The sequence below is a fragment of the Solanum tuberosum genome, unplaced genomic scaffold (genome assembly GCF_000226075.1).
Source record: "Solanum tuberosum cultivar DM 1-3 516 R44 unplaced genomic scaffold, SolTub_3.0 scf00227, whole genome shotgun sequence".
Taxonomy (NCBI): Eukaryota; Viridiplantae; Streptophyta; class Magnoliopsida; order Solanales; family Solanaceae; genus Solanum; species Solanum tuberosum.
The window spans coordinates 690,466-700,641 of NW_006239150.1; the positions used below are offsets into that span (position 1 = coordinate 690,466).

Here is a 10,176-nt window from a genome sequence, read left to right on the forward strand (position 1 = left end):
TATATATATATATATATATATATATAGATAGATAGATAGATAGATAGATAGATAGAAGCAATTCCCAGCATATTTTTTGAAAATACATCTTATAAATATAAGTTGCTCATCATGTTTGAATTCTAGGACATCGGAGCAGAGAACAATCCATATATGGGCTTTGTGTACACATCATTTCAAGAGCGAGCCACATTTCTAACGCATGGTAACATGGCTAGGTTAGCTACAGAAGGTGAAGACCCCGTGCTAGCACGTATATGTGGAACTATTGCAGCGGATGAAAAGCGTCATGAGAATGCCTACACAAGAATTATAGAGAAGTTGCTAGAAGTGGACCCAAACACGACTATGATAGCCATTGCGAATATGATGAAGAAGAGAATTACTATGCCGTTGCACCTCATGTATGATGGGCAAGATCCAAATATATTTGAGCACTTTTCTGCCATTTCCCAAAACCAAGGCGTCTATACATCTCGTGACTATGCTGAAATATTAGAATTTTTCATAACAAAATGGGAATTGGAAAAGCTTGAAGCCTTGACAGGGGAGGCGAGGCGTGCACAAGATTTTGTGTGCGGACTTCCACGTAAGATTAGGAGGTTGGAAAATCAAGCCAAGAAATTAGAGTCACGTTCGGCAAAATTTAGTTGGATTTTTAACAAGCAAGTGAATGTTTAGATGTATTGATTTGTAATAAAGATGTAAAACTAAAACGTATCCTTTTACTAATAATAATAATAGTCTTTTTGGCTAATCTACTAAAATGAACTTGTCTTTAGTGAATAGCGATTTGTATTTAGCTAAATTATTTTGAGAAGTACTTTTATTATTAGTTTGTGTTTGGTCAATATTTTAAGTGTTTTTAAATTTCAAATTACGAAAAATATAGATACTACTAATTAATTCGATAAATATAAAATTTTGATATGAGTAATCTTGTTCTAAAAGAATTACATAAGTATTTATATTTGGAAGAACGTGCATGTTTGTTGGACTTCAATAATCTATATAGCAATGTATTTTTATTTTTATTTTTTGAGGAAAATGCTTTTTTTATTGTTTTATATTAGTACTATAAACATAAAAAACTGTTACACATATCAATATATGGTATGAAGCATTAAGCGAAAGTAATGTGATAGTATCATCTCTTCTCAAACAAAAAGTCTTGAACACCTCACAAAAAAAAATTTTAAAAAAAATACATTGCTCTATATCATATGGTATTTATTTTTTTGTCAGGTGTTCAAGACATTTTGTTTCAGAAGTGATGATACTATCACATTACTTTCACTTAATGCTTCATATCATATGAAAAAGATAGAGTATATGAAGATCTCATCCCTGATCTTATAAGATAAATATTTTATTTAAATCAAGGGATAAGGGTCTGAAAAATACCTCAACTTTGGTCGGATTTGTTGTTGCGATACTAAACTATCATGAGGACCTATTACCTCCATAGACTATTTAATACTGTATTTTAAACATATATATTTGCCCACGTGGACATAAAAATAATGCAAAATTATAAATAGTAATGTGTCCACGTAGACACGTATATACCTTTAAAATACACTATTAAATAATTCAGGGGGTAAAAAATACGGTATTAAATAGTCTAGGGAGGTAATAGGTCCTCATGATAGTTTAGTATCGCAACAGCAAATTCGACCAAAGTTAGGGTATTTTTCAGACCCTTATCCCTTAAATCAACTAACATTTGATTCTAAATATTTTGTCACTACATTTCATATTTTTTTAATTAGACGAGAAGTCAATAAAATGTTGCTTCTTTTTTAACAAGTCACGATATTCTTGGGCAAGCCAACAAATAACACTACATGTTGTTGTTGTCGTCGTTGTTGTTGTCGTTGTCGTCACCATATTTTAGAAGCCCAAAAGTCTCAACTTTCCTTATTCTTTTGTAATTTTTTTATTTATTACTACTCAATTGGACATTCATTTGTTCCTATAATTATTTATTTAAATAATTTGATATTTATTTTAGGGCAAATTACAGAAATCACATACTTTTAAAGCAAAATTACAATTTATCCCTTAAAAGTTTATAATTACATAAATCCCTCAAACGGATACAATAATATAAGCGCTGATACATTAATCTGATGCGCGAGATACATTAATCGTTAAGTAAGATATATTACATTTTATACATGATACACTAATCTGATGCACAAGATACACTAATCTGATGCGTTGATACATTAATCTGATGCGCGAGATACACTAATCTGATGCATGAAAATGAGGGATTTTGAAGATTTGTAAAACTTATAGAGGATAATGGTAATATATAAACTAAAATGTGAGATTTCTGTAATTAATCCTTTATTTTATATGTTTTAAAATTATGGTCTTAAAGAGGTGGTAGACAATACTTCTTTAATCTGGAAATTATATTTATTATTTCTTTTTAAAAAATCTACCTACTAATAAAATATTTTTAAAATACAATTGCTACTAATTAAAGTAAATTTCAATGAAATTAATTATAATTGTGCCAAGCGCGGTTTAGTTTACTAGCTAATAATAATAACAACAGGAAGCAACTATGTCAACTATTGAGCTACTTGTTCACTCTTTTAATATGAGAGAGAAATAACTATGGTTACAAATTACAATAACATAGTAACAATTTATTCCCTTTCGGTTACCACAAAACCATATTATATTGTATGTACTAAAGAAAGTAAAGAAAACAGTAAATTTCTTGGCCCAAAGGATCTTTTACATAATTTTTCTATCACTATCTACGTGGACACTAATAATAGTGATGATTTAACTTTCATAAGTCAATAATCTTCATAACTTTTACAAAATTGGAACCCAAGAAAAGAAACTTGATCCATGTATGAGAACTCTAAATATATAATTACTTGTCAAAGTGCTGGTTAGATCAAAGTAAATACACCATAATTATCCGCATGGGGGGCCAAAGATTTTCTTAATATTTTTTCTTTTATAACCCCAAAAGGACATAATAAAGAAGGGTTACTGGTAATGAAACCAACATCCCAAATATAACCCTGCAAAACAAGAGAATAAAGTCATTTCAAAATTCTACATCTTTTACTAAAAATATTGATAATGCAAGGGCAAAATAGGTATTTAAAAATTTGATTTTATAATTTATAAAGAGAAGTTTGACGATGTCAATGATTTTCATCCATTAATTATATACTCTATTAACTAAACTTTGGCTAAGACTTTTCTTTCTTGAATCTTAGATGCAAAAAATGTCAAACTTAGTAGAGTAATTTTCATAAATCTCAAACCTACCAAATTTTATTTCAAATGATAAAGGTAAACTTCACACATGGAGTATCATTTATTTATCTATGTATTATGTTATACTTGTGTTATTATTATTATTATTATTATTATATTGAGGATAATATGTTTCTAGGAGTTGGGTTCATCGGATAAAGAGAAGAGGGTAGACAAATTAAGATTAATTAAATTGTTTAAATATTTTATGTTGCCTCCGTTACACCTAAGGGCATTTTTGGCCCATTTCACAAATAGTAAAGGCATAAATGGACTAAAATATAAACAAAGGGCATTTTTTATCATTTCAATTTTCATATAGTATGAAGGTATTTTTTACTCTTTTCCCTAAAATATACTAACATATTTCTAATATAAAGGAGACCAAAACACATATTTTAATAAATTGATGTTAGATGTGTTAAATTATCTATCATAATCGAAATAAGAATTTATCAATAACTAAGGGATCGAAAGTAATTAAGATGAACTTACCCTGTACTTAGTATGTCAGGATGCAACCCATATTCTCTAGCGAAGACGAATGGAACGATTCCTTGGGGAAGAGCTGCCTGAATATTAGGTATAAAATTAAATTTTCTATTTCCTATAGTTATCTTAATTTATTTAAACTTATAATATATGATAAAATAGAGTTTTTTTTTTCAAACCAAAATATTTTCAAATGAAAAAAAATGAAAATTCTCAACAACTAAAAGCTTTGAGTTCATGCATGCTCTGAAAAATGTTATTACAAACTTCAATAATTAACATCATGGTGCACGAATTGAACCACTAAACATGTAATTAAGTGTAAATATAATGTCCAAAACTTTTATGTCATATGATTGTTTGAATTAAATTTGATAACGGTATTATTATCAATGTTCAATTTAGAAAGAATTAAGTAACATATATTGTTAATGAGTTTAACTAATGTGCACCAATAATGAAAAAAAAAAATTACATTATTATGTCAAGAAAAAAAACTTAATAGTAGAATTTCTGTAGGGAGTACGCACAATTTAATCGTAAACAGTCATGCTATATTTATATATATTGTAATAGGTAATTATTTGCCTTCAAAATTACAAAGCTTATTTTTTTTTATAAATATTTATCTATAGATATTTTTTGAGTGACCTGAGAATTACCTGTACAATTGCGGTATGAAGTCGAACTCCTTTAAGTCCAACGGCAATAGAAGCGGCTGACATTACTAGAGGTCCACCTATAAATCTTATGGCCATCCCTATTGTTGCCATCTTAGTACCACACGCAATTATTCGAGGTTGAAGTGCCATGAACAACCCTATAAAAATACCATACACATATTGAATATAATGTTACGTTGCTAGGCTAATACGGCTCGCTTGGCTCTTCGAGCAATTACTTACTAGTTATTTCATTGGGGTACGTAAATTTTGGTAATAATGTGACATACCTAAACTGAACATTGCCATCCCAAGGCCTGCATCTGAAATTATTTTAATGGAATATTTTACCAAACTTGGCATCCCCACATTCCATCTGCTCAAAAAGTTAGGCAACTTTGTTAGTAAGTACTCTATGATTCAAGGAAAGTAAATGACTTTTTTTTCCTTTTCTGAAGATAGTACTAAAGTTTAGTCCCTCTATTTGACTTCTGAACAGGTTGAACCATCATTTAAACTTTGGCATCATTAAAATGACCCTTTATGGAGTACAATGCCAACAACCAATAAAAAATTATATTAGTATATTATATTAACCAAAAGTATTAAACTACCTTTATTAAGTTCCAGAATTACATGGGTAATATGTAATAATTACTCTCTCTTTCAATTTGTTTGTATACTTTTAATCCGATACGAAATTTATGAAGAAAAAAAAAAACTTATAATTTGATGGTCTTAAGTGAAAGATATGTAAATTATAATGTACCAAAAGATCATTTAATAATGTGGCTAAAGAGTTGTCAAGAAAGGAAAGAGACGTCCTTATCGGATCAGACAGATTAAAAAGAAAAATAAAATAAATAAATTGAAACGAAGGGAGTTAGATTTTAGGGTATTTAAAGAACTTACTTGAATGAGATAAGAGACCATAGAAGTCCTAAAATACTGGAATAAGTATTTGGATTACGAGAAAGTTTTCTCCCAACCATAACGATAATGAGCCTTAGCATGACTAAAGCATTTGGCATTTCTTGTTTAATAATATCATTTGTATTTAATGAATCTGCAGCTCCAACTTCTTGCACTGGGAAATTTGATATATCTCTGAAGCTGATTTCCTTTTCTGGATTAAACAAATCATAACTTGTTGTTAGTGATTAAAGAAAAAAAAATTACTTAACCATCAAAATTCATTGGTCTGACTAATCCAAATTCATAAAAATAGCGATTACACTAGTCACTTTTCGGTTCTATTTTTGAAAAAAAAAATCCAGAGTTTCAAATTTCACAAGTCTAATTCCAAGAATATCATGAAGTTTTACTTTATTGTGGAATTTGAAATTTTATCAGAATGACTATATTTTAATAATTATAATTGAAGGTGGCTACTTGTAATTTTTCCTACAAAGTTGACACATTGTATGCGGCCCATCAAAGGAGTGTTTTCTACTAGGAATTTCTTTATTTAAGGCTCCAATTGAGTTGATCGACTTGTTAAGTATATAAAAATTTCATTTATTCCATCACAGTTGACGAGACGAAGTAGGTTAAAAGAAGCATAAACAAAAGTGGGCAACAATGGAGTGGAGAGATGATGATTTATCAAAGTTGTGTTTATGAGTAGCAGATTGAAAGTGCGCTCTATCAAATACTCCCTCCGTCCCTATTTAGTTGTCCACTTTAAAAATGGCACACATATTAAGGCAACAATGATTAGCATAGTGAAGTTACAATTTTGCCCTTATTAATTATGATTCCAAAATAAATTTATTCAAGATAACTAATCAATGTTGGGGGAAGTTTAAATTTTCAAGAAGTTTAAATGAGGGTATAATAGGAATTTTTTTTTTGTCCTTTCTTGATTTGTCAAAATGGACAAGTAAATAGGGATATCTAAAAGAGGAAATATGAACAACTAAATAGGGACGGAGGGAGTAAGTCTCTCCATCAAAACACACGTGCTTTAAAGTAATGATATTGTCTATATATGTTGAAGTCTGGTCCAATTATTATTTTGCCCATTTAAGAGGAAATTTTTGTTCTCATTTCCCTTTTTGACTTTTCCATTTTGTTTTTGCTTTTTACTTATATCCATATTTTTTTATGAAAATAAAACTCGATGCTATAGATTGCACTTTTTTCAGGATAGACAAGTCCCTGTTTAGGAAAAGTGGCAATGAAAATCAGTCTTATACACTTCTCAGTGTTTTAATAAATTATTACTTTAAAATAAAAATATTTTCTTATCATTTAGCAACAAAAATAATTATTTAGCCCAATAAGTATTCTTCGGACCAAGCCAAAATTATATTTGTACCACTCTCTTTGTCATGAAATTTAAAACAGAAGGCAAAAGTTATAAAATTATTAGTCTAAAATAATCTTTAAATAGTAGTGCTTGTGTAACTATAAATTATGTCATGATTAATGAAATAATTAATGATCAATACAAGGGAGATGCCACCAACAGGGCTAATTATATAAAAAGTAATAGAATAAAATATCTCATTAAAAAATTTTAAAATTAAAATTATCTTAAATATATAAAAGTGATATAACTTTTGGGAAGGTAAGAATAATAATAAAAGAAGTCCTTGATGAGCTTTGTGACGGACTATATTTAATCGAAGATATTGATAGATCGAACCAATCAATTAAAGTATATAACATATTAAAAATAAAAATTGTATCTGACATAAATACTATATGCACAAATATATTAAACAAATTCAATTTGGTATAATTTGAAAAAGAGTAGTTATAATAATTCAGGTACTTTGAGTGGTCGAATTTATTGAAGATTTTGGAGTCATTATAAGAATCAACCAATTTGTTGTATTTGATATGTCAGGTCACAGGTGATATGTCTGGTAGACAGATAAATGTAAGAAATATGAGAGTGAAAAGGATACAACATGTGAGAATCTAGGGACAATACTTTATTCTTGGGCATGCAAATCAGAAAGCAACCTATCTATAATTCTATATTATAGTTTGACTTTGGCCAGTCAAAGGAACTATATAACTATATATTTTTTTTCGTGGGATCAACATGCTTTGTTTATTTTGCATAATTTGTAATATTTCCATGTACACTACTACTAAAGACACATTATTAATTAAGTAAATTCTTGAAAAGGAACTAAAGACGCATTATTTTAGATTACAAGGAGTATTAGTTTTAACAAACAAAAGGCATCCATGGTAAAATGTGCATGATTCACCTCCGAAGATTCCTCCGCCCTACTAAATATACGCTGTCGAGTTCAAATTTGTGTATGGAAAAAAAGGCATGTTATATATTTCGATGTTCTATTAAAAATAATTAAATTCGCTAGTTAAATATTAATTATTTTATTTTCAAAATGTAATCATCATATACTCTCTATGTCAATTTATATAACAAATTTTCATTTTTAGTTTGTTTCATAAGAATGATATTATTTTTATATTTGTAATATTTTTATTTTAAAATGTCAATTTTAATATGAATGAAATGATTTATACCCAAACAAATATTTATAACTTATTTTAGACCACAGGTTTCTAAAGTCTATTTTCGTATCAAATCAAACTACATCATATAAATTGCAATAGAGAAAGTATTAATATACAAATTATACATATTTGCAGATTAATTACTACTATTATTTTGATAGGTAGCTTCAATTTCTATAAGAAATATCTTAATAAAATCGTGTTATCTTTTAAATAGACCTTATGCCACACAAATTTTAATTTCAGATAAGAAAAAATTAAAAAAACCACCAACTGCGCATAAGTCACAGAAAACAACAATTCCAGAGACCAAAACAAATAAGTTTGAGTTTGACAAGACATTATAGCAGACGTACCTCCAACATCATCTCTGTACCCTTGTCTCTCTCCATTTAGACATGACGACTCCCACGCCATTTTACTAGATGGAGACGCCTGCTTAAACACCTTACCCGCCACTGGGGACATCACCCACATTGGGGTATTCCCACTTGTTGTCACAGTAATTGTATCCAATTCATTGAAATTCGAGCCCCTGGGCGTCGGCTGCAGCGAGTACGCATCAGAAGACGCGTACCCGCCAGATAAGCGAGTACTCGCTGCACGAAACCCGACGCCCAGGTCCCCGTGCCCGAACGGGATATCCCCGTTATGTAAAGGCGTGTGAACGGAGAAGATTTCAGCATTGGAGAGATTTGATGCCCTAGGTGTAATTCCTATAGAGGATGAAAATGCGGATTCCGGTGCCGATGACGTGGATCGACGGATACGGACGTGGATACGTCCGTTACCGTTGATTTCTGATTCCGTACAAAGTGGATTCCGGCCGTCTAGTGAGATGACGTCATTGTCGATCTCGAATTTTGTTATGGATGCAGCAACATTACCGGGGAATTGATTTTTGATTAATATTGTGGCAGCTCTATATTCAAACAAGAACAATAATAAAGTATACCTGCATTAAATTAGAATTGTAATGATCAGACAGTTCAATATGGTATCAGAGCAGTCAGAATTCGTGAGGAATATACCATATAATGCATTGAAGGACAACAAGTTGAACCATGAGGCTTTGAGTGAAATCACCATACATGGCATTAAGCAAAGGAATGCCCATAACCAAAGTATTAGGCAAAGTTGAAACAGAAAAAAGAGTGATAAGCCAATCCAACTGCCCTTTACAAATGGCCCAAACTGAGAGCAACACAAGAACCAAAATCTTTGACAAAGTATCAGCCAATATGAATTTTGTGTCCATTTGGTAAGGATTGTTTTGAGAGATGAAGTGGAAGGATAGCACTGGAACGGCGAATACCGCGACGAAACGGTTGATGCCGGAGCATTGCTCCGGCGAGAATATCTTCCACCATTTTACTGAACCATATGCCACTATCATAGCAAAGTATAATGGAACCATTGCACACATTACTTTGTAAAAATCATTTACACCTATCATCTTACAATTAAGTATCTTTTTTCCCCTTTGGGTGTAATATATTATTGTAAGGAAAGTGAAAGGATTGATTGAGTTTATATAGAAAAATTCTATATGTTTAAACTTTGGATGTACGTTAAATGAGATTCTTAATTAATTATTAGGAGTACTAAGCACTGGGATTAATTGGTTGGTAGATTCAATAATTACTGTTCTTTTAAGGCGCGGGAAATATCTGATGGTCTAGAATTACTTTAAACATACTCGCACCAAATTATATACACTCAGTTGACTTTTTTACTTTCATTTCTCGAAAGTTAAATTGTATATGAATTTTGATTAATATTTTAAGATGTATCTTGTCATCATTTTAGTATAAGATAGATTGCAATTTAAAGTATTTTTCATCATATAGTTTTGAAATATCTAAATGTAAAATACTGAATTAGTCTAATTCAATTTAGTTGCAAAAATAAGTCAAATTGACTCTCATGATATAAAATGTGACAAGTAAAGTGTGCAAAGTTCATTGTGTATATATAAAAGTGAATAGAGGGATTAGGGAGTAATCCCTCTGTTTCATATTACTTGACTCATGTTGACCTGACACAATACTTCTTAAGAAAGCTTTAATTAGAGGTGTATTTCACTAAATTAACCTTATTTATATAGTTTTAAAACAATAAATTTGACTACTACTTCTTTATATGGTTATTTAATACTCCCTCCTTCCCATTTTATATGTCATCCCTAGCTTTTTATAAATTGATGTACCACAATACTTGTCATTTT

At 30.0% G+C, this 10,176-nt stretch overlaps 2 protein-coding genes across 2 annotated transcripts in view; one reads left to right on the plus strand and one right to left on the minus strand.

The window, feature by feature from the left end:
• Window positions 1-715, plus strand: part of LOC102594474 (stearoyl-[acyl-carrier-protein] 9-desaturase 6, chloroplastic-like) — a 7,523-nt gene extending 6,808 nt beyond the window's left edge. Inside the window, exon 2 of the mRNA XM_015313064.1 lies at window positions 127-715. Within this exon, the coding sequence (XP_015168550.1) occupies window positions 127-681 (555 nt within the window). The 3' untranslated portion in view covers window positions 682-715. The remainder of the gene's footprint in view (window positions 1-126) is intronic.
• Window positions 716-2,577: 1,862 nt separating this feature from the next.
• On the minus strand, window positions 2,578-9,426 carry LOC102584655 (probable auxin efflux carrier component 6). Its single transcript, XM_006356647.2, has 7 exons — window positions 8,981-9,426; window positions 8,306-8,904; window positions 5,361-5,574; window positions 4,739-4,824; window positions 4,449-4,606; window positions 3,790-3,866; window positions 2,578-3,053 (listed from the first exon to the last, which is right to left on the minus strand). Exons 1-7 carry the CDS (start codon window positions 9,403-9,405, stop codon window positions 2,987-2,989), a joined length of 1,626 nt encoding a protein of 541 aa, XP_006356709.1. The 5' UTR covers window positions 9,406-9,426; the 3' UTR covers window positions 2,578-2,986.
• Between the last annotated feature and the right edge of the window lie 750 nt (window positions 9,427-10,176).